The 27,449-nt window shown below is 39.2% G+C and overlaps 1 protein-coding gene across 1 annotated transcript in view; it reads right to left on the bottom strand.

The window, feature by feature from the left end:
* Positions 1-27,449, bottom strand: part of man1a1 (mannosidase, alpha, class 1A, member 1) — a 358,244-nt gene that overhangs the window by 74,291 nt on the left and 256,504 nt on the right. Inside the window, exon 5 of the mRNA XM_078399598.1 lies at positions 24,887-24,981. Coding sequence (XP_078255724.1) covers positions 24,887-24,981 — 95 coding nt within the window. The remainder of the gene's footprint in view (positions 1-24,886; positions 24,982-27,449) is intronic.

Here is a 27,449-nt window from a genome sequence, read left to right as displayed (position 1 = left end):
TTGTTTAACACCTTGCCCATCTCCTGCATCTCCACACAAAGCTGATCTCATTGATTTTTAAGCGGACCTATTCCCTCCACAATAGCACTTATGTTCCTAATATACATAGAATCCCCTTGGATGTCCCTTTACTTTATTTGCCAAAGCTGTCTCATGTCCCATTTTTGCCCTCCTAATTTCCCTATTACGTATACATAGCACCACTAAACTCCTCAGGGAATCACTTGATGCCTATACCTCCTCCTTTTTCTTGTCCGGAGCTTCAATATCTATTGTCATTCAGGTTTCCCTACACTTGCCAGCCTTTCCCTTCACTCTCAGAAGGACATGTTGGCCCTGATGTCTCGCTGTCTCACGTTTAAAAGCCATCCACTTACCAGCAGACCCTTTACCAGCAAACAGCCTCCCCCAATGAACTTCTGAAAATTCTTGTCTAACACCATTAAAATTGGCCTAGCCTCAATTTAGGACTACAAGCTTTGGACCCGACCTATCCTTTTATTGGAGTTATTTTGAAACAAATAATAATATTGTCACTGATCCCAAAGTGCTCCCCTCATAACACTTCAGTCACTTGTTTACAGCAGGAAAATGGCAACGGAGTAAACAGATCAGTGATAATCTAACATCTGTTTCTTATCTTATAATAGAAGAATTAAAATTGAGAATATATAGGAAGCCATGACTTGAAAAGCGCAGAACTCCTGAAGGCTTGCAGCAGTAAAGGAGATTTCTGAGGTGGGGAGAAGTGAGGTCATGGACGGATAAACATACATGAAAGAGGAATAAAAATAAAAATCCATCAGACCATGAGCTAGTAAAGGTTGAAGATATAGGCATTACAATTGTGAGGATTGAAGATCGAAGACCAAGCAGGAAATCATAGAAGCAGAGCAAGCTTAAAATGTTAAAAAGGTCATGAATGAGCATCGGTACATAGCTACACATGATAAATATTAACACGTGTATATGACAGCAAAATAAATAAGCACATTTATAGCAAGCAGCAGTCAATGCAATATCATATAAAGGCCGTGTGATTTTTAACCTCGATCAATATAAAGATCTTGATATTCAATGATGCCTTGTGCTTCCAGGAGAAAGAATAACTGTAATAAAGTAGATATTGTTGATAGTGACAGAATGCAGCCCCAGCCTCCAACCCTTTCGTTTTTAAAACTCTTTGGCTGAATTCTGCTCAGTTGAAACTCAATTCCATTATTTAACTGCTTATATTCATTTGCACTTTTCCTGTCGTATCTCAATTTTAATCTCAAGCTGCTCAATTAAATATATGCTTTGACTGAAATTAAGAATTAAATACATAATTTTTAGAGAGCAACATTGAAGATATCATCATGTGGTATAGTGGAGAAGCTGATAACATGGATAGAGGAAGCCATGACAAGGCAAATGGTCCAAACGGACACCTAAGTGTTGGGGCAATTTTATTAGTCTAAAGGATTCAAAAGAGAAACAACAAGTATGTAGAGAATGCACTGAAGACCAATTACTAGCATATCCAGCCTCATGCTATGTCACTAGACTCAGCACCAAGTCCATGGCACTGTCTGTACATGGTATTCACTCCAGCCACTGAAACAAGTCAATGCTGGTGAGGCAAATGGGGTAAATTATGGATGGCATGGAGACTCTCAATCGTTGTGAAAGTTGTACTCATCCAGTTGCAGCTTGTGCATGATGGAGCTGCATTAGAGAGTGGGGGAGGAAAGGCCTTCATCACAGGATTTCCAGTTTCTTCTTGTGTGGCTTGTCCAATCCGGCTTCTGTTCAGCAGCATTTGGATGATGAGGGATTTGGCAATAAAAATATCAATCAAAGTCCAGGATAGGAAGTTAAACATTATTTTCTAGAAGGCTGTTAATAACTAACTGGCACTTGTGTGGCAAATATTACTGGACAGAGGGAAGAATGTGGTAAAGGAGTGAAGTAAGAATGATTAAGGAAGAGAGTGGAGAGAGTAAGAGAAAGGGATTGTTAATGAACAAAGGAAATGGAGAATTAAAATGGGTTAGGAGAGTTTGCAGTCCGATTTTCAGATAATCAGAAATTGCATTGATCACCCTCTCCCCAACTTTGCAGAACCACTAAGGATGGCTAAGAGGGAATCCAAGAGGGACCAAGATGGAGTCTCAGGGCAATGACTTGGATAGCCGCAGATTCTGCACTATAACAGGCTGCAAAGCGAAGGTGGCAGTATAGCTGGCAACAATGGGTCCCTCCCTGATGAACTCAATGCATTCTATGCCCAGTTTGAACAGAAGGGTGGTAGTGGAACGCCACCCTGCACCACCAGTCTCGGGTGCACCTGTCACTTCTGCCATCCAGAAAAGGCCCCACTTTTTGCCTTCTGCCTGACAGCTAATCTTCTATCCATGCTAGTACCTTGCTTCTGATACCACGGGCTCTTATCTCGTTTAGCAGCCTCAAGTGTGGCACCTTATCCAAGACCTTCTGAAAATCCAAGTAAACACCATCCACTGACTCTCCTTCGTCTATTCTGTTTGTCCGCAATGTGGACATTGGACTTGGTCTTTGGAACTGATGCTCTACAAAGCTGAGAACTATATTATGTACACTATATTTCCCCCCTTGCTCTATCTATTGTACTTGAGTTTGATGATTGTATATATATGTACACAAGTATACCCAATCTGCTAGGATAGCATGCAAAACAAAGATTTTCATAGTACACATGGCAAAAAAAAAACTAAACCCCCACCCAAACATATATTGCTAAATAAATATTCCACTTCTGAACCATGTATGATTTATGTGTATTAAAATCATATTAAAATATACCTGACATTTGATTAAATACAAAATATCATTTTTGATATTATTGCATTGGGACACCCAAAGGATAAGCTGAATTAAAATGCAATCTGGTCCCGGTACTCCTGACTGCATAATGATTCTCAATTTATATTTTGTAAACCTCATGTATTACAATTATTTACGCTTCATGCTGCAGAGAATAGAAATTATGATATTTTCCATATTAATTAATTTATTACACGAATAGTGCATCCACAGTATGCTCTTCCACTTATTTGCTTTGCATAATCCTAAATTTATAATAAACAACTATCCAAGTTTTTAAGAAATGGAAGATTGGGCTTTTATTTAGTTGAAAATTAAAAATAAATTTGACTAAACACAAAGATTGTCAACAAAATTGAAATAGGTTTAAAGGCCTTCTCTCTCTATGGCATTTCTCATTGAAGTCTGTTCAATTGTTCAGTGGGAATTAATTTAACTAAAACCTGGACAGATCAATAACTTCACTTCAGGCTAGAAGAGTTAATTAGTTTACTGATGTTCTATCATTTGAAGATGGTAAGAGTTGACATTCATTTCCACCCATTTCCATCAAAAGCAATTCCAGGGCAAGGACAAAATGAAATTTAATACTGACACATACATGATATGTAGCTCTATATCCAAAGTCTGATGTAACCATGTAATGCGTTGGATTGAATAGCAGAAGGAAGATTTAGAAAGAGACTAACAAAGTAACCACATCTCTTAAGGCGCAGTAATAGCATTAAAAAGCGAATAAAAGCCCACAATATAAATTCAGAAAAGTAAATCCCTTGGAATATAATAAGGCATCTGGAAGTATTTGTCAGGCTTCAGTGTTGCGTTTAGTTCATATTACCATCACACAAAACATACATGGAATATAATTTTTTTCACTCCAAACAGGTAGGTGGCTGAATGGTATATATTCCCATTGTAAGGTGTTAGTGATGGACAAATACCATAAAAAGGACATCACCAAGATTTAGATGATGCTGCACTATGGAACAGATCAATATCCAGGTTCTTGGGACAGTAGAAATGTCACCTGCAGAATGAAATTGGAGAGAGGCTGAATAATGCAGATGAGTAAAGCTTCATTGATAATTTCAAGTCCCACTTGATTACCTCAGGGCCTGAGGGATTTTTTTTCATTGAACTTTTTGCAGAAGATTAAAGGATTCAAAAAGGGCAAATTGTACATGGTTTACAAGGTGAGTAAGCTCATGGATCAGAAGCATATCTCTAGAGCTGTGTTTATTGATATCTTAAATTTGACTGATATACAATTTTAAAGTGTTCCCTGTTGGTATAGAACAGCATGAATTATTTCTGAATGGAAAAGATATCAAACAAAACTTTGAAGCTGACTGCAGTACATTTTATAGAGTTTATGTGACAGTAATGTTCTGCCAAACCACTAGAGCAAAGCAACAACCCTTCAGATGTTATATTCATCAAAATAAACCAAAAAAACAATCTTTACAGAACATAAAATTGTCAAAAAAGACTATTCCAATTAAGGGATGTTCTTATTTGATTAACACAGTTTTAAAATCTTATAGAATAGAACAACTTTACAAACCATTAACCCGAACACTATATCTTCACAGATGGTGCCTGGCCTGTTGAGTACTTCTGGCATTTTTGTTTTTTATTGATAATTTTACAGCTGTTAAGGAGTTTGTTTCTAAGAGGTAAAATATTTTCTAGCTGTCATTCTAAAAAGATAAACAGGAAACTTGTCCAGTATTAATCCATTATTTTATCACTAATATTTTAATGGCTATTGAATGTCAGCATGCGGCATCTGAGAGAAAAATAGTGCAAGTTATTTCCTATTTGATATAATGGTATTTTATCGTGAGGCTTGGGAATAGAATTCAATCAATATTCCCAAAAGTTACTCAAAGAGAAGGTCAGAAGTCACTTTGACTGGTTGGAATTAATAGTCACGAGTGCTTGATTGTCATATGCACAGAAAATGGAACAATGAAATTCTTGGTCTTACTGATGCTGAGAGCAAGGTTGTTGTTCTGGCACCATTCAATCAGCTGATCAATCTCCCCTCTATACTCTGACTCACCATTAACAACGATGGTGGTGTTGTCAGTGAAATTTAAGGAGTTGGAACTGCACAGTCATGGGTATAGTGTGAGTGGAGCATGAGTCTGAGCGCACAACCTGAAGTGCACCCTATGTTGATAGTTATGGAGGAGTCAATGTTGTTGCCAATTCATACTGAATATGGTTTGTTGATGAGGATATCGAGGATCCAGTTGCAAAGAGATGCGCAGAAACCCAATTCCATGAGCGTGGTAAAAAGTCCGGAGGGAACGGTAGTGTTGAACTTCAAGCTGCAGTTGATTAACAACACTGTTCACATTGTCCAAGCGGGCCAGAGGAGAGTGGAGAGCCAGTGAGCTTACATCCCCTATTGATCTATTGTGGAGGTAGGCAAATTGTTGTGGGTTTAGGTTCTTGCTATGGTAGGAGTTGATATGCATCATAACTTCATCACCACAAATGTTAGTGCCATCGGTTGAGGCATGAAACTTTACTCTTCTTAGGCACTGGTATTATTATAAACAATAGACAATAGACAATAGGTGCAGGAGTAGGCCATTCGGCCCTTCGAGCCAGCACCGCCATTCAATGTGATCATGGCTGATCATTCTCAATCAGTACCCCGTTCCTGCTTTCTCCCCATACCCCCTGACTCCGCTATCCTTAAGAGCTCTATCTAGCTCTCTCTTGAATGTATTCAGAGAATTGGCCTCCACTGCCCTCTGAGGCAGAGAATTCCACAGATTCACAACTCTCTGACTAAAAAAGTTTTTCCTCATCTCTGTTCTAAATGGCCTACCCCTTAATCTTAAACTGTGGCCCCTGGTTCTAGACTCCCCCAACATTGGGAACATGTTTCCTGCCTCTAACATGTCCAACCCCTTAATAATCTTATACGTTTCGATAAGATCCCCTCTCATCCTTCTAAATTCCAGTGTATACAAACCTAGTCGCTCCAGTCTTTCAACATATGACAGTCCCGCCATTCCGGGAATTAACCTAGTATTGATGCCCTTTTAAAGCAGATGTAAACTTCAAACCTCAGTAATGAGAAGATATTCGCACATACTCCAGCCTGTTGGTCAGCACAGATTTTGAGAACATGACCTGATACACCATCTGCTCCAGATGCTTTCAGAGGGTGAATCCACATGAAGGAACTTCTGACATCAGTCAGCATGGGCAATGTGGGCCAGAGAAGGCACATCAGTACTCTCCCTTACAAAACATGCATAGAATGCATTCTCATCTGGGAGGAATGCCTTGCTGCTGTTTAAGCTGCCACTTGGTTTTGGCTTGTAGGAAGCGATGGCCTGCAAGCCCTGTCACAGCTGCCAAACAGTGACTATACCCTGTGTAATCCACTGTAAATTTGGAGTCAACCTTGACTATAACTGAAAGGCTCAAATCAAGCAGTCTATGTCTGCTTGTAACAAGACCATCCGGAACAAAGCAGGTCTTCAGTCCAATAGATGAGATGATGCATGGTCCCATATCCTTTGCTGTACCCAGTTCATAAGTTTGTACATTGTAGGAGCAGAATTAGGCTATTCGGCCCATGAAGTCTACTCCACCATTTAATCATGGCTGATCAATCTTTCCCTCTCAACTCCATTCTGTTGTCTTCTCCCCATAACCCCTTACACACATTCTAATCAAGTATCTACCAATCTCCACCTTAAAAATATCCATTGATGGCCTCTACAGCCTTCTGTGGCAATGAATTCCACAGATTCACTACCCTGTTGTTAGCCATTTCACAGTATTACATGAACTGAATTAAATGGTCTGAGGACAGGCTTCTGTGATAGTGGGGAACTCTGGAGGAAATTTGGATGGAATTATTCAGGATTTCTGGCTTTTCTTCAACAATTGCATGCTCAGCCCTGCCATTGTTGAAGAGGGGGAAGTTCTTGGAGCCTCTTGTTATTTCATCAGCACAGTATTGCTACTTTATCTTGTGGATAAATTGGTACACTATTGTGGTCAATACTCAAATCAGAGGGGCTTATGAACAATCTCATGAATAATCAAACTAGTCCAGCTCCTTATATGCATGGACTTGAAATGGCATAAATGTCCATGAAGAACAAATTCCCCTTTGATACAAGTGGCTGATTTTAAATGAAGCACATGAAACCAGTGGGGAGCCACAAAAGGCCCAACAAATACACCTTGAATCTTATGGACAACAGAAGATAATCACTGTACCTGATTACACAACTGAATCAATAAAATCATCATGCCTGATGCAGGATGATAGGATCCTACAAATACAGTCAGTTTTCAGGATCTAGGCATCACTGGTGTGGTCAGCATTTATTGCTATCCTTAATTGTCTTAATAAGATTGGTTATATAATTCCCAGGTTTAATATTTCCAAGAAACCTGGCCAGGTCAGGGAAGCTACAAAAGCTACTATATATATAGCTATGTATATATATAGCTACCATAAGACCATGATTCACCATGCAAATTTATATTCTAAATGACTCTCTTGAAGTTATTGAAACTTTGACTGGTTGTTTAATTACCTATTTGAAAGAAGATTAACACCTCTGCCAACTTGGTCACTGGGGTCAAGGAAAGAGCATTCACATCACGGCTCTGTTTCCACCAATCTTTCCACCACAATGCACAAGAAGCACAAGAAGCACAAGACGCCATTGTACGCAGATGCCGAGAAGTGTGTTCAGCTTTGGCTGAACAATTTGTAATCTTGTGATGTGGACTCGATAAGAAGAACTTGCTCACTCTAATAAAAACGTTAAACACATTTCATGCGGTTTAGTCACACTTCCTGACAGATCCCTTTTAGGGGAGTCTATTCTCTCTCTGATCACAATTTTGTGAAATGCCTTGAATGTAATATCCAAATGAAGCTGATATTGTCACTCTTTGATATGTTAAACCATCTCCTCTGGTATTGTTCCCTTGTGCTCAGTTCAACTGCTTGCTTTTCTTTATTTTTTGATAGTGTTATGTGTTTCAAGAGGAAAGGCTACAGGAACCAAAGCAGACTGGGGGTTTGGAAAAAAATGTGCCATCCGTGAAAATGTACATCGGTGGGTTAATGATCTTGAGGTTTCTACTAATGACCGAGACACTTAAATTGCATCACATGGAAACTAAATTCTGTTAGTTAAAAAAAATCAGATGAAAAGCCAGCAGCAGTAATGATGACCCTCGAAACTCTTAGATTGGGGTTAAAACTTGATCTGAATCATCAATAACTGATAGGATCTAATGCGGCTAACATTTAATTCAAACTTCTCTCCCTTGTTTTATCTGGCAGTATGTTAGTATGTATCATTCCACATCAGCTCCACCCCCTCACTCCACCCACCCACCACCATCCCCACCCCATCGCCATCCTCACTTTGCACTCCCTCAGACCTGGGACAAGTGTTAAGATCACGTGCCACTTACGTTAACCATCTCCTTTACCCATACTGACCCGTTCTTCTCGGTCTCTCTCGGACGTCATGAATATAATCACCTTCAAAAATTGAATTCTCTTCACAAGAAATCAAATTAGAAGATAAACCAATTGCTTATTTTTCATTCACTATATTTGTACCTTTCGCTCTTCTTCCCGCATCCTTGATGTGTGAGAAATTAGAATCTGTCCTCTGGGTCTATGCAATTAGCAGTGGCCTTTACTGTTAACAGGTCCCAAGTGAGGCAATTAGATGGCTTCTAAACACAACTGCTGGTGTTTTGGAAATTGAATTAATATCATTGGAAGAAAATGCTCTTTTCCTCTTTTACTCGTGTATCTCTCGTGCTTTCCCCTTTCATTTCATGACACTTGATCGCTTAGAGAACATGATCCAAAGCTGATGCAGCTTTCAACACAGTCTCTTTAGTTTTCTTTTCTTTTCTACACACAATGCTGCTATAAACTACTTAAGGCGCATTTTACCTCAGTAAAGCTCTTGAAATTTGTTTGTTTTTCAAAATTATTTGCAGAAAAAGCTGCTGTTATCATGCCGGAAGATAAAGTAAAATTTCCCCTTGGTGCAGCTGACTGATGCATTTTGAAAATTTGGCACACTGCAGATGCTCAGCTTGCACTATCTAAACTCAGCTCACATGACTATCGTTCTGATTTCTGAGAGGAGCTGAGGTCTCCAAATAAAAATCTTAAATGAAGGCACTAAAAGATGCAAAGATTTTCCTGATAACAACTTAAACATTAATGCTCAGTTTTTAAATATTTCACGGCTTCAATCTTGTTTTGAATTTTTTTAATTCAATTATTAAGAAAATAAATGAGAGCAAAAATTCTTTTTTAGAAAACCTCTGCTCAATTTTGCAGTTGTAATGTACACAAAAGCATTAGTATGCACCTTTATATCCATTAAATTCACAGCAGCGTCTGTGCAATTTAACTGGGGAACTCAGAAGTCCCTGTCAGTAATACTTTGCCCCTGAACCATTTCCAAATCACTGTTCTTCTAGCCATAATCCTCTTGCTAAAATTAAGTTCACGTAATTGGCAACATTTTAGGTAAATTACAGAATAATATATAATCATATTCAGTATATAAAAATATGCAGCTTGTATTGTTTCCACATATTTTGAATTATTCAAGGAGTACAGGCATACAGCAAAAAATAGGCCCTTCAGCGCAACATGTCCATGCTGATCAATATGCCCTATCCAAGCCAGTCCTATTTGCCCACGTTTGGCCCTTATCCATCTAAATCTTTCCTATCCATGTACCTGTCCAAGTGTCTTTTAAATGCTGCTGTAGTATCTGCCTCAACTACATCCTCTGGCAGCCATTCCATATGCCCACCCCATTAAATCTTTCCCCTCGCACCTTAAATCTACCGTATGTCTTCTGGTTCTCAATTCCCAGACTCTGGGGGAAAAAAACGGTGCATTCGCAGCTTAATTCACAATTCTGTATACGTTTAGTAAATACAAAAATTGTGACATCCCCGACACCACATTGAACCACCTTCATAGCTTTTCACTGCTTCTTAGCAGGTGTAGATATCAACAGTGGCAACAAGAATGTTTTCACAAGGAGAAAAAATATTAATTCAACTTATAAGAGTATTATAAAAATATTAATTCAACTTATTCAACTTAAACTTTCTTATAGTACAGTTTAATGTACAATAACATTTTCTTTGTCTTTTGAAATGCATTACACCTCTATCACTCTTGTAGGGCCGCAGGGTATTTTGTTTCATAATTTTTTTTTAAATCCATGAACATGTTTGATGTAGTTTTGAGAATAATCTAAAAACAGCACGCATCCAGGGTTATCAGCAGAAAGATTACCCAGACATCAGTGGCATGTATGTGTGATATTTAAGGTGCAGATTTGACACAGTGTGAATAACTGCAATTTCAGGCAGTTGAATTTGCTTCATTCAGGGCAAGTTGTGATGTGCGTGCACGTAAAGCTAAATTAGACGATAATGAATGAGAAAGCCTATATATGTAAATTGAAGTTTTTTCAATGTTAGTGATTACATTGCCACAAGCCAAAGCAAAAGACTTAATTAGTTTAAAACCCATAACCAGAACTGTTTGAAATGTTGAGGGCATTATGGCAGCATCTAGATCATTCGTTTGACTGGTTTGTTACTGTGCTGTGGATTCTGAGATGCAAGAAGGGACTCAGGTGGATTAAACTACTACAACAATCACTACAGCAGAATTGAAACTAACACCAATTTTGGGCATGGCTCTTGTACACTAAGCACCCAGCTTTCGGTGTGTGCAGATCATAAAAAAACATTTTGAAATCGCTGGAAAGAATTAGCACAAAACAGGCCCTTGGACACAACTCGTCCATGCCAACCAAGATGCTCCATCTAAGCAACTCCTATTTCCCATGGTTGGCCCATATTCCTTTAAACCTTCCCAACCATGAACCTGTCCAAAGGTGCACACAAAATGCTGGAGTAACTTAGCGGGACAGGCAGCATCTTGGATGGAAGGAATGGGTGACGTTTCGGGTTGAGACCTTTCTTCAGACTGAAGACAAATGATTATACAAATCGTGTATAGGGATGACAAGTAGCAATGGGGCCATTACCAATCCCTGAGACACTCTAGTCACAAGCCTCCCATCCAATAAACAACTTTATACCACCATCCTCTGCTTCCTACGATGATGCCAGTTTTGTATCAGCATTCAATGCAACCATGGCTGGTTCCATACTTTCTCAGGAAGCCACCATATGCTTCTAAGCATCCACATGTCAGTCTCAGTTTTTCTCAGAAAACTGTAGATGTCACTGAAGATAAAGTTTGCAACCCTTTGATGAAAGAACATTCTCATCAGAGTCCTAAATTGGCAGTCCTATTTACCCTGAGGTTACATCCCAAATCCTGAAGATATGAGCTCAGGAAACAGCCTCTCGGCATTTATGCTCTTCCTCACTCTCAGATTCTTGCATGACTCTTTCTTATCTCCAGGAAGTAAAGAGAAATCTCTCCTCACAAGATAACATCTTCAACCCAGTCTACCTGCTAAATTAATGCTGAACTGACTCCAGGGGAAATATTTCCCTCTGAAAATAAGCAGACTAAAACTGCAATGAGGGTCTCACCATAATCCTGCAAGACTTTCTTATTTTTGAACTCCAATCTGCTTCATTATTTGCATTGGTTTGTTATTGCCATACGTACTGAGATATAATTAACAACTTTGACTAAGTAGATTGTACCTATATGAAATATATCAGGTAGTATAAAAATGAAATTAAAGATTTCAGAATATAGAGTTACAGCTACTAGGAATAGGTTCAGATAAAGGAAAAGTGCAAGGGTTGCAACAAGGTAGATTGGACGATTGGGAATTTGTCTGTAGCATATGGAAAGTACGTTCAAGAATCTGAAATCCCTGGGGAAAGGTTGTTCTTGAATCAGGTGGTACATGCTTTCAAGCTTTAGTATTTTCTATTGATGGAAGAGAGAAGAGAGAATGACGGGTGTGCATGGATTTTGATGATGCTGTGTGGATTCCCATGGCAGCATTAAATGCAGCCAATGGGGAAGAGGCTGGTTTGTGGACTCGGTTGTGATCACAACACTGCAATTTCTTGCGGTCTTCGACAGAGCAGGTGCCATACCAAGCGGTGATGCAGTGGGGATAGGAAGCTACAGGAACCCAAAAACCCGTACCTCCAGGGTCAAGAACAGCTGCTTCCCATCAACTGTAAGGGTCCTGAAAATGCTGCACAACCCTAACCACAACCTCACCTCAACACCAATACACTTTGCATTTCTATTGTGCCCTTGTGTACTTCAGTTTTTGCACCATCATGGTCTAGTTTACTTAGAATAACCGATGAGTAATCGCATATCTACTGCCATTGTTATTGCATCCAATATGCCCATAAAGGTACAAAAAGTAAAAATTCCATTGTTCTGCTTCATATTCAGTGCATTTGACAAATACTCTTGACTGGTTGGTCTTTGTTCTCTTACTTTCTTTTTAGTTAATTCTTTTCTATTGCATTTGACTTCCCGATTGGTTGCTGCATCTGTATGTTTACATTTTGCAATACATCAACCAAATGTTGCCAATACATGATCTGTATTGCACCGCATTTACCAGTTTCTTGTAGTTTATAAACTGTTCCATTTTTTATCTTTTTCCTACGAAAGCACATTTCCTCACATTTTCCCACATTATATTCCTCTGTGCATATTTACTTAACATCTGGCTAATTATACCACTACTTTTCTAAGTGCCCTATTATCACATGCTTAATGATGGATTCCATCATTTTGTTGCAAGCAGATGTCATCCTAACTTTAATCGTGGTGTTACATTTGCTACCTTCCAATCTGCTGGGACTGCTCAGAATAAAAACAAATTTTCTACCTTCAAAAACACATTTGCTACCTTCCAATCTGCTGGGACTGCTCAGAATAAAAGCAAATGTGGAAAATCATCACTTATCCAACCACTTTCTTTGTCACCTTCCCTTGTAGGATTTTGGGATTGGGTTTTGTTCCCTTAATTTCACCAGTACTTTCCCTTTAGTAATATTAATTGTTTTAATTTCTTCAGTTGTTGGTCATTTGGTTCATTTCATTTCTATTATGCTCAAAGTGTTTTTGCAGTGGTGAAGCATTAAAAGATATTTGATGCCTTAATCTTTTTAATTTTCTTCCCCCGTCACCGCCTCTGTGGGATGCTCTCTTTCTAGTATTAGAATTGTAAATGCTGTTGCAATTTCTTGCTAACTTATTCCAATAATTCATTGTCACCTTTTTCAATATTTTGGTTACTTAATGCTGCTTCTCAGAGTTTAGTCAATCCTCAAGCTGTTTTTGGCAACTCCATAAGTCTCTTCTAATAATCTATTACCATCTGTAACGATGTACAAAACGGGGTACTGATTTTGGATGATCAGCCATGATCATATTGAATGGCGGTGCTGGCTTGAAGGGCCGAATGGACTACTTCTGCACCTATTTTCTATGTAACTGGCAAATCTTTCAGACTAACTTCCCGAGTGACCTTAGCCCATACACCTACCATTCTTACATAAATGGCTTTACTTAAGTTCAAGACTCTAGTTTCTTACTGACACCTATTTGAACTGCAAAAACTATCTATTACAATATGATCACATCTCATTGCAGAGTAGGGTGAGGTAGTTTGTTCCCGAATCATCTTGTTCTGGAAAACTGTACCAAGTGCAATCCACAAACACGTTTTACTTTTGGCAATATGACTGGTTCAGTCTAAATAAAGATTAAAGCCTCTCCATTGTAATTGTATTGCCCAGTAATGTATCTATTTATTTTCAAATTCTTTGTACATTCAGATACGAAGGATTTATTTGCATAGTTATTTGTTTAGTACCACAGATTCAAAACATGTGGAACCACAGGAATTGTCAAGCGACAGAATGTTGGGCCTGAGAGTTGTAGTATAATTATGAAGAAAATGGAACAGTAAAGAGTCCATTGGAGACATTGTAATTTGTAAATAATCCCTCGAGTGCATGATCGTGCTCGTGCACAGAGTGATCACTGGTCGGTGCAGACTTGGTGGGCTGAGGGGCCTGTTTCCACACTGTATCTCTAAAGTCTAAATTATGAAAAGATTTTGTACGGTTAACAATAAACAGGGGTGCAGTGCTTCCGGAGCTCACCGGAGCGCCGCTCCGGCACCTCTGTAAAATAAAAAGCCAAAATAAACAGCAGGGAATTTAGCACCTAAAAAATTTGCACTGCAACACTGACAATAAATGGTTGCTATGCACCATTCCCTGTTCCCCAGAGATCCTGCCTGACCTGTTGAGTTACTCGTGCCCTGTTGTTTTGAATAGTTTGGTGAGTCAGGGACAAAAATGTATAAAGGCGTGTCCAACACAAAAATGGTAAGAATTTCACACAAGCACAAAAAGGGCAATGGGATTTATTGCAAGTGGGAGAAAATATAAAAGGTAAATAGATGAAAAGATTTAGCAAAAGATTGTAAATAGATGCAGTAGAAATATTATTTTTGTGTGATGAGAAGAAAAAAAGCTTCATTTATTGATCCAGCCTTCATTTATTGATACCAGTAGTACAAAGGGCCAAGGACCTCCTACTGCCGTAATCCTTGCTAGCCACACAGCCCATCCAAATGGGCCATGGCATCTACACATAATTTGCCTCCAAACAATTCATTTTATACGTAGGCACAAGAAATGAGTTGCTTCAATGTAGGCACATTTACATTCAAATGAGAAAGGATACTCTTCTTTTTGCATGTCTCTTCATATCTAGCCTAGATTGATGCAAAAAGGAATCTGTTTTCGACAGGTAAATTGTGGTCAACTTTTGAAGGCAATGATGAGTCGAGCTTGCATGTCAATTTGCAAATTGGTGTGGGGGGAGGGGGGTGGAGGGGTGATTCTAAATTGTTCTCCAGTGACAGATTAGGATTGGAGGCACAATTAAGAATATCAAAATACATAGTATCCAACCATTCAGCTGTGTAAAAAGCAATTGGCTAAATATGCCTAGATTATGTAATCACACACATTATTGAACTATAGTTAGAAAAACTATTAACATTTGAGATTGAACTGTGATGTTTCCAGCTTAAACAACAAAATCCAAATTTAATTACAAAGACATTTGTATATCACAGAGTGCTTCAATCTCTTCAAAGAGAAAATTGCATCACAATAGTTCATTCCATTTTAGACTGATGCATCATAATTCAGTGAAATCCCGGTCAGAATAAATGGAATAATTTAAAGCTTACTATCGCTGAAGTCTGACTGTTCCGAAGAGCCTTGATGATTAGAGATCAGTTACTGCAAGGGACACCATCAAGTTTAATCTTTTCAAAATGCATTCTTACAGAAAGCATGACAGGTCTTTTTTCTTTGAAGAGGATAGGGAATAAAAGAAGAAAGGTAGTTCAATTGAATTTCTTTCTAGCTATCAGAGTTTGAAACTGGAAAGAGGGGTTATTTTACAGGCAATTTGAACAAATTCAATAAGATTTTACAAGACTTAATTAGAAAAACAACTACTATTGATCATCATATGATTGCTACCAAATCTATATATTAATTATCTTAGCATTCAGAATTAATGTACAACACAACATCAATGGGACTTACAAAGATTCTATCTTCTGGTTTATGTATATTCTATCTTCTGTTATATAGATTAATTCTAACCTTCGGATAAAATCACTGACCTTCGGATAAAAATGGCCCGTGTATAAAGCAAAAAAATGCTAGTTGACATAAAATCAGCAGATTCTCCTAATAACATATTTGGATTTTCAAAAGGCACTTGATAGGGTGCCACATGAAAGGTTAGTCCACAAGATGCAAACTAATGGTCCTGGGAGTGATATATTAGCTTGGATAGAGGATTGGCTAACTTCCATAAAACAGAGTTGGGACAAATGTGTCAAGCTGGCAGGCTGCAAGTAGCGGGGTGCCACAGGGATCAGTTCTGCGGCCTCAATTATTTACAATCTCCATTAATGACCTAGATAAAAGGACTTAGTGTATTGTAGCCAAATTTGCTGATGATACAAAGATAGACAGGAAATAAAGAGGTGAGGAGAATATGAAAGGCTGGAAATTTGCTCACAACTACAAAGTGCTGTGCTATTAAAAATCACCAAGAGTCGAGCAAACTTGCACACATTTCTGGGTATCTGAGCAGCAGTCAGGAAATGTTTCTCCTCATCTGCTGGTGGAATTTTTCCTTGCTATTATTTTCTTCTCCAAAGTAAAACATCATCAGTGATCTGACATGCAAAATTCTCCTCCAATGCAATTTTCAATCTCAATAGTCTGAAAAATGAACAGCCAGGTTTTTGAGGAACCTATTTCTCCTGGAATTGTGGTATGTAGAGGTCCAAGATTTAAAATAAAAGATTCTCTGTCTGCATTGAATCCATGGCACCTTGTGACGTTGTGTGCACCGTGACTACTTTGTCTATGGAAATCAGGGTTAAAGTCAATGTAAACATTCTAGCTTTAGAATTGTTTCAGGTTTCTGCTGATAATCATTGCCACATCTAACGGTTTGCTGTTCAGTGTCACATTAATGATGTCACTGCAAGTCCTTACATAAGCAAGAGAAGGTTTCGCCGCTTTTCTTTCCCCTCACAAGGGTGTTAAAGTGGGCAAGGTCATTATGTTGTACTGTATACTTTCCCAAAATGCAGGCAGTCTTTACCACCTTCATGTACTGACAAGGACTTTTCAAGCAACTTCCTGCCTGGAGATACCAGAGTGGCTCTGTGTCTTCCTTTCACAAAGAATATGTTGTCCATCAATCTGTCTAGATCCAACCAATTCTCTGGGACCTCGCGCACCTCCTCCATCATTGCAAGTCCACACATTTAGAAATATTCTCTGCAACTGGTGATGTATCTTGCTGGTAAATACATACTCATGAAAGCAAGAATTTGTTTCATATTAGCTGGAATACTGAGCTGCATTCTGGCAGGTTGAGCTTCAGTGCAGTGTTACACAGGGAAACCCAGCAACACTCAACTGTGAAACTTATAATTGAAATCCTCGCACTTTGTGTCTTCTACTGACAGCAATAAAATGACACACAATGCTATTTTAAATGACCAAAGAATGATTTATTTGTCAATGTGATTGTGAAGTTTAAACTAATGGGAAAAAAAATAATGGCAGATGAAGAATAATGTCGGGAAGTTAGAAATTATTTACTTTGGTGGGAAGCAGAAGATTGGATAAGTGAGTGATACAGAATGCTGCTACGAGGTGGATTTGGTTATCTAAGTACAGCAACCACAGAAAAGTAGCATTCAAATACAACAAGAAATTAGGAAGGCAAATGAAATGTTGGACTTGATCATGAGATATATTGAGATACAATAGAATGGAAATCTTGCACCAACTGTACATGCAGTTGATGAAGTCTCATCTATATCTATTACAAGCAGTTTTAGATTCCTTAGTTAAGGAGGGACACACCGGAATTGGATACATTTGGAGAAGCTTCAATAGGCTAATTCCTGAGAAGGGCGGTTTGTCATAGGAAAGGTTGCGCCGGTTGAGTTTACATTCATTGAGTTTAGAAGAATAAAAGGTGATTTTGGAAAGTAATAAATAGTTGCGGGATTAGACCATTGAGCACTTCAAATACTCTCTGTCATTCATCATGATCATAGCTGAGTTCCTCCAGCACTTTGTATTTTGCTCAATATTCCAACATCTGCGGTTTCTAGTGCCTCCTTTGATTTCCTAATATTCCTCACTAAATTTTCATTGACGTACACAATCATACTCAGTTCTTCTTGAACACTAATGTTTATCAATCACTCATCATTTTTTTAAAATCTGTTTTTCTCCTTTCTGTATCAAAGTGGATAACTTCACAATGTCCCTCATTCAATTCAATTTTTGAAATGTTCACATTTCATCCACATAGCTTATCCATGACCCCCAGATCTCTTCGAAGAACATATTGGAGTATAGCACAGGAACAGGCCCTTTCGCCCACGATGTCTGTGCCAAACATGATGTCTACTCGAATGAATGACTTCATCTTCCTCGATACTCACTATCTAACTCCCTGATTAAATATAATCAGTAAATTTGAAAATGTAAAATATGGAATCGCTAATCAACTTTGAATAGCTGGGATCAAGTTATGCAGCACAAGTCAATACTTGCCGAACTGAGAATGATTCATCCATTCTTCTTCATTGCCCTCCATCCAATAACCAATTCTCAATCTATATCACTGTTGGAGTCTTGGATTCTGAGGCATGACACGATAGATGCAGAGGAAATGTTTTCCTTTTTGGATATAGTTTTTTGATTTAAGATGGAGAATGAAGAGGGCTGAAAATTGATGGAATTCTCCATCTCAGAGAGCCAAGGAGACAAAATTGTTGTCGCTATTTAGGACCCAATCAATCAAAGGTAATCGGGAACAGGTAGGAATGTAGAGTTGAGGTCTAGATTAGATCAGCCATTGTCTTAATGAAAGCAGGCCTACGGGACTATCTGGCCTCCTCATGACTCTATTTGACATTGATGAGGCAGGCAAACAAGACTAACTTGAATGGGACATCTTGGTCGGCATAGATGAGTTGGTCAAAAGGCGATGTTTAAATGCTGTATAATTCTATGACCCTATTTCTTATATTATGTTCAATTTTGGTAGACGAAGTCTCTATTGAACAAAACACTATAAAAAGGTAAATAAAAAATTATCCTGTTCCATACATGCAAATCCACTGAATGGTCTGCACAACTGTCTAGAAACAGTTCACAAAAAGTCTAAACTGTAATGTGTGGTTAGCATTGTGGATTCACTGCTGACTGCACAATCTTGCCCAGACAACTGCGAATATACTTTTGATGAAAATTATTGCAGCATTTGTCAGTGATGGAAGCAAATTCAGAAATGAACATACACATTGTATTTTTACTGCAACAAGCATGTTGCCTAACCCCAAAAATACCAAAAGACTTATTTATGAAATCTGATTAAAATCCCATTATTTTGGTAACAATAGTGTGAGACTACAAATGTTGGAGAATTGACTGTTCCAAAACCATATGTTAATTTTCAGACATGTCCAAAGTGAATTTTTAGGATTTCAGCAAAGTAAAATGCAATGCCAACTAGTTTCATAATTCGCAAAGGAGATGTGGTCAGTGACTATATCAGAGCCATTACTAGATCAAGAAAATGGGGATGGACATTATGATCTGAAATTGTTAACCTCAATTGTTGATGATGGCAGGCTACGGAGGTGTTAACAAGATATAAGGTGCTGCTCCTTAAGATTCATCAATAGCACATCTAGACTGGATTAAAAATTGCCCATCTATTTTAAACAAATGATTTCATAACAGAATGCTGAAAATTACAAGCACTGCGCACAATGGTAATGCAGGTAATAGCAGCATTTTCATGCAGCTGTGAAACTTTGTCACAACATAAATCATAGAAATCCCATGGTGAACACACAAACATCATATTTGCAGGCATACACTAAAGATTGAAGTAAGTAAAAAGAAAGACAAAGTTCATTAGGAAGTAATAGTTAGATTTGATTTGCAGTTTAGTAAGACAAAGGGTGGAGAAAATAGATCTTGCAAAAGAAAGCTATACTATAAGTAATCCACAAAGTGCTGCAGTAATTCAGTGGATCAGGCAGCACCTCTGGAGGGTTTGACTATGTGGCATTAAGGTTTGGAACTTCTGGGCACAGGTCCTGGTCCAAAATGTCGCCTGTCCATGTCCTTCACAGATACTACCTGATCTGTTGAGTTATTCCACCATTTTATGTTTTACTCAAGATTCCAGCATCTGCAGTTCCTTGCTTCTCCAGGCTACAACTTAAATTGGTGTAATAAATCATGCTTGCAGTTCAGAGGCAAAGAAGGGGTGAGGAATAATAAAACAGAAAATGTACTTGGTGTCTCGGTGAACTAAATGAAGCTTTGAAACAGCACTGGCTGCAGGGGATGGGGTAAGAAAAATAAAAAGATTATGAATCACTGGAACAGAGAGGGAAATACATCAAGTATTTATACATCACCTTGCAGCTTGGAATGTTTACTATGCTAAAGGTGATCTAGAAGCAGAAAATTGGATTATGCTTGAACCAAAAATGCAAGAGTTACTGGAAAAGTATGGGCACAATATTTTAGAGTTGGAGAGATTTGGCCTTGAAACTGGGGCAGTGGAGGACACTAGATTTGGCTTTAATAAATTAGAATGCCAGCACAACAGAAAGCGTGGAAGAGTAAAAAGGTGTAGGAGAGAAATTTAAGGAGATTAAAGAGAGTGTAAGAAAAAAATACTTGAAAATAATTTCAAACAAAATCTGAAGATGTTTTATTTGGAAGGAAACAAAAAGAGGGCAGTTTAGGAAAGAATAAAGCCTATTTGGGACCTAAAGGCACAGATTAGTCAATGGCAACCTATACACAGAAGCAGAGGATGCAAGTTAGAATAAATATTTTGTGCTGGCCTTCACAAAATGGGATGCAATGCTGATGATGTAGGTAAGGTGTATTAGTGTGAAATATTGGATGCGATAAAAGTATTACGTGGAAGGATTATGGGATTTATCATCTTTTAAAATGGATAAGTCACCATGTCGGATGAAATTATGCACATTTCTACAAGGAGCAAGAGAGGAAATTGTGGAGGCTCAAACTCAATTTTTCAATCTTCACTGATTACAGGAGGACTAGAAAACTACCATGGTACTGATGTTTAAAAAGGATGTAAGAGATAAATCATGTAACTATGGGTCCATTAGTACTGAGGGAATTCTTGGAATGCATTCGAAAGGACAGCAAAAACCTTCATTGAGAAAGGCACAGATTAGTCAAGGGCAATCAGCATGACCTAAAGAAGCTCATGTCTCACTAGATACAAGGAACTCCAGGTGCTGGATTACAAAAAAAGACACAAAATGCTGGAGTAACTCGGGGGTCAGGCAGCATCTCAGGAGAACATGGATAGGCGATGTTTCGGGTAGGGATCCTTCTTCATACATGATCTTCATGTCTGACTAACCTGTTAGATTTCAGTTGAGAAGAAGAAAAGGCTTTTGCTGAGGGCAGTGCCTCTAATGATGTCTCTATGAATTTTAGCAAGGCTTCTGACCAGGTTGCTCATATCAGGGTGGTCAAAGAGTAAAGGTCCAGGGAATCCGACAGGGAATGGAAAATGGGTCCAATACTGATTTTATGATAGGAAGCAAAGGGGAAGCAAAGATGTTGTCATTGGAAGATGGTTGGGTTCCAAGGGGCTCAGGACATAGTCTAGTTTAATTTAATTTAGAGATATAGCGTGGAAACAGGCCCTTTGGCCCACCAAATCCATGCCGACCAGCGATCTCCACATACCTACACTATCCTACACACATTAGGGATAATTTACAATTATACCAAGCCAATTAACCACACTGTCTTTGGAGTGTGGAGAGAATCCCAGTAAAAATCACATGACAATAAACTAAACTGAACTGTATCGAACCCGGGTCTCTGGCATTGTAAGGCAGCAACTCTACTGCTGCGCCACTGTGCTGCCCCTAAAATCCCTTGCTTTCTATAATATATGAATGCTTTAGGTGCATGAACAATAAGTCTATGGGTGGTAATAAAAACAATGGTGACAGGAAAGCTTCAGATTGCAGGAAGATAAAGATGGTGCATGTCAGGTGGGCAAACAAAACCTTCCACCAATCATGGCCCAGTATCTGTTGTTTTCTGCACCCCTCTCTCCCACCCCCATTCATCGATCTACCCCTCCTCACCTGGATCCACCCATCACATGCCAGCTCTTGCCCCATCTCTTCATATCTTTATACTGGCTATTCCCCCCTCTGCTCTTTAAGTCTAAAGGAAGAGTCTAAACCTGAGATTTCATCTGTCCATTTCTCTCAGCAGATGCTGTCTGACCCACTGAGTTCCCCAGCTGTTTGTTTTTGACTCTGAAAATCATTGCCTGCAAAGGCCGTTAAGGTTGAAAGTCTCGTCGCACTTAAACAGTGCTTACATACTGTATGTGCTTAATGAACTGTAAGACTGCAGACCTAGTACTGGAATGTGAAATTAGGTTGAGTGGGTCTTTCTTGACTGACACAAGCACAATAGGTTGAATGGCCACCTTCTCGTTTCTTATTTTTAATTTCCACATATTATAGGGGAATGCCTTTAGGCCCATTGAATTTATGGCAGCTCTTTGAGCAACCCATTTCATCTCATTTCTCCTCTCCACTTATTTGTCTTTATCCTGCTTTTTCAAGCATATCCATTAATGTCCTCCTGAATCTCCCACCAGCCACTGACACTCAGAATAATGTGCAGCAACCAAGTAACCTACAACAATCTGTATTTTTGACAAAGGCTCTTCAAACAGAAATGTTAACTCTATTTCTCTTTCCACAGATGCTGTCTGATCTGCTGAGCGCTTCCAGTTTTTTTGTATTTGTATTTTAGATTTCTAATATCTGCAATTTCTGATTTTCATTAACCAACTGATATATCTTTGGAAAGGCACAAAAAGCTGGAGTAACTCAGCCGGTCAGGCAGCATCTATGGAGAAATGAAATAGGTGCCGTTTCAGGTCAAGATCCTTCTTCAGACCTATCACAGATGTGGCGGCGATGCCTTAGCATCTGCAGCTCACCTGCGGTCCGTTTGTCTTTTCCTTCTTGTCTTGTTTTTAATGTTAGATGTATGTTATAGTTTACTTTTAGTTGTATATTATGTGGGGGGTGGGGGGGAGTGGGGGAAACTTTTTGAATAATCTCCTTCTTCAATGGAGATGCAACCTTTTTCCGGGTTCCATCTCCGTTTGTGCTGCGGCGTAGCATCAGGGAGCTGGCGGCCTCCAGACTTACTTACCATCGAGGAGCTGGCTGACTTCGGAGGCTTCGGCCGCGGGCTCTGTGGACTGTGGCGTCAGGAGCTCACGGGTCCCTGGTTGGCAACCGAGTTTTGGGGGCTCCAGCGGCAGTGTCTTTGTCCACCCAGAATCGTGGGGCTTGGGTCAACCCATTTGCCGGACTCTTCGCCGTCCGGCGCGGCTTGGAATCGGCTGCGGGATCTTCCATCGCACGGCGGGGACTTCAGGGTCAGGAGCCTTGATCGCCTTGACACACCGTTTGCAGGACTTTTCATCGTCCGGTGCGGCTTAAAATTGGCTGCGGGATCTTCCATCGCCTGGAGGGGCTTCAGAGTCGGGAGCCTCGATCGCCTCGACACTGCAGTTTTGACTGCCTGACCACAGGTGAAGAAGCAAGAAGGAGATAAGACTTTCTTTTTACCTTCCATCACAGTGTGGAGGTGCCTGGAGGAAAGTCACTGTGATGGATGTTTGTGTTGAATTATGTAGTTGTGTATTTTTGTGGCTTTTTTGGTGTTGTGAAGGCATGGTAACTAAATTTCGTTCAAACTTGTTTTGAATGACAAATAAAGAAATTCAAGTTCAAATTCAAATTCAATTCAAATTCCTTTCTCCAGAGATGATGTCTGACCCACCGAGTTACTCTAGCTTTCTGTGTCTAACTTCGGTGTAAACCAGTATCTGCAGTTCCTTCTTACACGATATATCTTTGGTCTGTGGGAAAAACAGAAGCTCCCAAAGAAAATCTTTGCAGGCATAGGGAGAACATGCAAACTCCACAAAGATAGTACCTGAAAACAAAATCAAACCTGGATGACTGGCTCTGCAAGCTGCACTACCTGCAGCATCAAAGTCCTTTAATTTCTTTATGATTATAAGAAATTATGGAATGATAGTCATACAGGATGGAAACAGGCTCTTCAACCCAATTGTTCATGCTGATCAAGATGTCCCATTCAAGCTGCTCCAATTTGCAAACCACACCTGACTTTACTTTCTATTCAGATACACAGATGTTACAGATCTAGTGCATGTAGAAGTACTCAGATGTTAACATTATTACTTGGTGAATACACAACTGCATCCAATTAGCATTGACTTCAATTCCTCTGTGTTCCTCTAGATTAAAATCTGAGTGAATTTGAGTGTGAACAGATCTCTTCATTTGACTGGGACACTGGAGTTATTCCACATGCAAGTTAATATTCAAAGTACATATGCTTTACCAATGTGACCTTCTCTAATCAGTAATGTTATAAATTTATCAATGTATGAATATTGACAGTGAAATGATTAATAACGTGCAGCCAAAATATATAGTTTAATGAAAGAATCTTTCCAAAAAGTGGCTTTTGAATAAATCACTTTGAGCCAAAGACCAGCGGGAGAACAGGGAAAAAAGGTGGTCAAGAGAATGTGGCATCTGTCATCAAGCAATTCACTTACCTTTCATCTTGATCTGATGCACTGAATGAAGTCAGCAAATACATTGCCTACATGGAAGTAACTTGCACAGAGCAGAAAGGGTTCAGGAAATTGGGAATGGGGAATTCATCAGGGTCCTTCCTGGTGAGTTTAAGTCACAGGATACAGATCCCAGCTCTGGCGACCTTGTTGAAGATTGGAAGTGGAATAGGATCAGGTTCAGCTGTGTTGCTTGGACCAAGGATATGCAGATGGAGGAAATGACCTGTATCCCCCACCAAAGACAATTATGGCCACTAGCATAAAGGTGCAAATGTATAATTAATGTTCATCATTAATGTAGCTCTCCTGCTGCTGTCAGATTTTAATTCTAGCTCATCATCATCCTTGATCCACCAGCCAGCCAATACAAAATGTCAGGGCTTGCACAATGTCTGTGCAAGTTTCCTCATGTCAGCTGGCATTTATAGTAACACACATATTAGGAGAAGATAAAGGCAATGAAGACAAAATACAATTTTTAACTGTGTGTTTTATAACAATTGTTAGAACAGTTCAAAACAAAATTTAAGAGACATAAAAAAACCTCATAACTTTATTGTACCTTAGATGTATTTTATACTGACGTGTTAATAAACTGAACAGTTATGCTCAGAAGTTTCATGAAAGGGGAATAAAATGTTTTACAGCTGAAATGGTTACCTTTTGATATTCAACAGAGCCCAAGGAATTCCAGTAGGTGTGTTAAAAGCAGGTAGAAGTTTGCTGCCTAGATCCACTGCTTTCGTCCTGAATATCTGCAGAGAAAAACAATGAGGCATTACTATACCTGCAAGAAAGAAGTCTAAAGCCTTTGGAAACAGGCAACATCTGTGAAGGGATGGACAGATGATGTTTTGGATTGGGACACTTCTTCATATTGAAGACTTGATCAGTCTGAAGAATCTGAAGAAGGGTCTTGCCCCGAAACGACACCCATTCCTTCTCAACAGAGATGCTGCCTGTCCCGCTGAGTTACTCCAGCATTTTGTGTCTATCTTCGGTTTTGTGTGTAGCATCTGCAGTTCCTTCCTCCCCAAACAGAATAGTCAGCTATTCTTTCCCTCCACAGATGCTACCTGACCCATTGAATTCCCCTAGCCTTTTGTGTTTTGCTCAAGATTCAGCAGTTTCTTGTGTCTCCTATATACACAATTTACTTTGAAAGATAAAACAAGATAACTTTTAGAAGTAATAAATATAGCTTTGGTTACACTGAAGAACCACAAATCCCAGTAGAGAAACAGGAATACTTTACTGCTAAACAGATGGGACTAAGAATAAAACAAAACAAGGGCACGCTGTTCTTGAGGTTCTCAGAACACTATATCATCACCCTTCTAAACAAACATATGCTGGAGGTGTTCCAAGTAATTTCTTAAATTTCAAAATGGTCAGTGATAGCAGAGATCATCTTAGAGCAGAAACACCTTGTTCTGAACCATCCTACCTATACAGGAAATGCAAACTTAAAAGGGTGCAGGAATAGAGAAATCTTTGAAGGTAGCAGCATAAAATGAGGTTTGTTCAAAAAAAGATACAAGATCCTTGGATTTAACAAAAGAGGCAGAGAGCGTAAAACAAGGATGTTATGCTAAATGCTTTGAGAAAGAATGTCAATGCAATATGGAGTGTGCAAAGGAGATTTACTTGATTGATAGCAGGAATATGAACTGCAGTTAAGTGGCCATATTAGGGAAACTAGACATGATTCGGGATGAATTTAATAGAGGTGTTCAAAATCAATGAAAGGGAGTATAATAGTTGAAAACTATGGTACAAATACTTTAAAAATACAGAACGTCACCATAGCGGAGATATTTTATATTCCTTGTCCATGAAACACATGCAGGATCAACAAGTAATTAGGAAAGAAAATGCACCAACGTGCCCCCTTTTTTTGCTAAGACGGGAGTTAATAATGATGATGTAGATCTTGCTACATTTGTACTAATTGTTTGTGAGAACTCAGTTGTAGTGCAGTGTTATACTTTTGGTCTCATAGAGCATAGAAGAGTACAGCTTCGGGCCCTTCGACCCACAATGCCGAAAATGATGCCATGCCTGCCCTTAATCCATATCAGGGAATATGGCACATTCCCTGCACATCCATATGCCTATTCAAAATACTCTTAAATGTCACTATTGTATTTGTCTATGGCAGCACGCTCCAGGCACACACGCGTGTAAATATCTTGCCCTGCACATCTCTTTTAAACAGTGCCCCTCTCACCTTAAAACTGTGCCCTCTAGTATTTGATTTTTCCATTCTGGAAGAAAAAAAGGTTTTGGCTGTCTACCCTCTCTGTGCCTCTCATAATTTTAAATACATCAATCAGATCGCCCTGCAGCCTCCAGCATTCCAGTGAAAACAATCCAAGTCTGTCCGATCTCTCCTTGCAGCTAATATTCCATAATCAAGGCATCATTCCGGTAAGCCTCCTCTGCACCCTTTCCAAAGCCTCTACATGCTTTCTGTAATGGAGCACCCAGAACTGCACACGACACTTCCAATGCAGCTGAACCAAAGTTCTGTTAAGCTGCATCATGACTTCCTGATTGTTATACTCAATATCCCGATCAATGAAGGGAAATGTACCACGTGCCTTCTTTACCACTCCATCTACTTGTGTTGCCTCTTTCAGGGAGTTATGAACTTGGACCTCAAGATCTCTCTGTTCACCCGGTTAATTGCTGGGGTGAAGTGAAAGTCAAATGAGGAAATGTTGTGCAGGTTGGGTCCATGCTCATTAGTGTTTAGACAAGAAAGTTGTGATCTCAACAAACCATATTAGTTTCTGAGGCGATTTAACAGGCTGGATGCTAAGAGGATGATTCACTTCATGTGGGAAATCCAAAATATGGGAGCACTTTCAGAATAGGAAATCATCTATTTAATACTGAGGTGAAGAATTTCTTGAAAACCTTTGGAATTCTTTACCTAAGAGCCAGAATCACTGGTTATATTGAAAGCTGGATATGCCAATTTTTGGTGTGTATGGGAGTTGGTGGTTGGGGCATGAAGGAGACAGAGATTGAAGGCCATGAAAGCCATGATCAGAGCAGCCATGAATATAATGAATGATAGAGGAGGCCCCAGCAACTATACAGCCTAGTCCGAGAAGAAACTGACAAAAGAACTAAGAGTCAGGATGAGGGGAATTCATGTTATACTTCATGTTATGCAGTGAATTGAAGTTATCTAGAAGGCAGGACTTGGGTGATG

Source organism: Rhinoraja longicauda, chromosome 5, assembly GCF_053455715.1.
Source record: "Rhinoraja longicauda isolate Sanriku21f chromosome 5, sRhiLon1.1, whole genome shotgun sequence".
NCBI lineage: Eukaryota > Metazoa > Chordata > Chondrichthyes > Rajiformes > Arhynchobatidae > Rhinoraja > Rhinoraja longicauda.
This window is presented reverse-complemented; position numbering and strand designations above follow the sequence as displayed.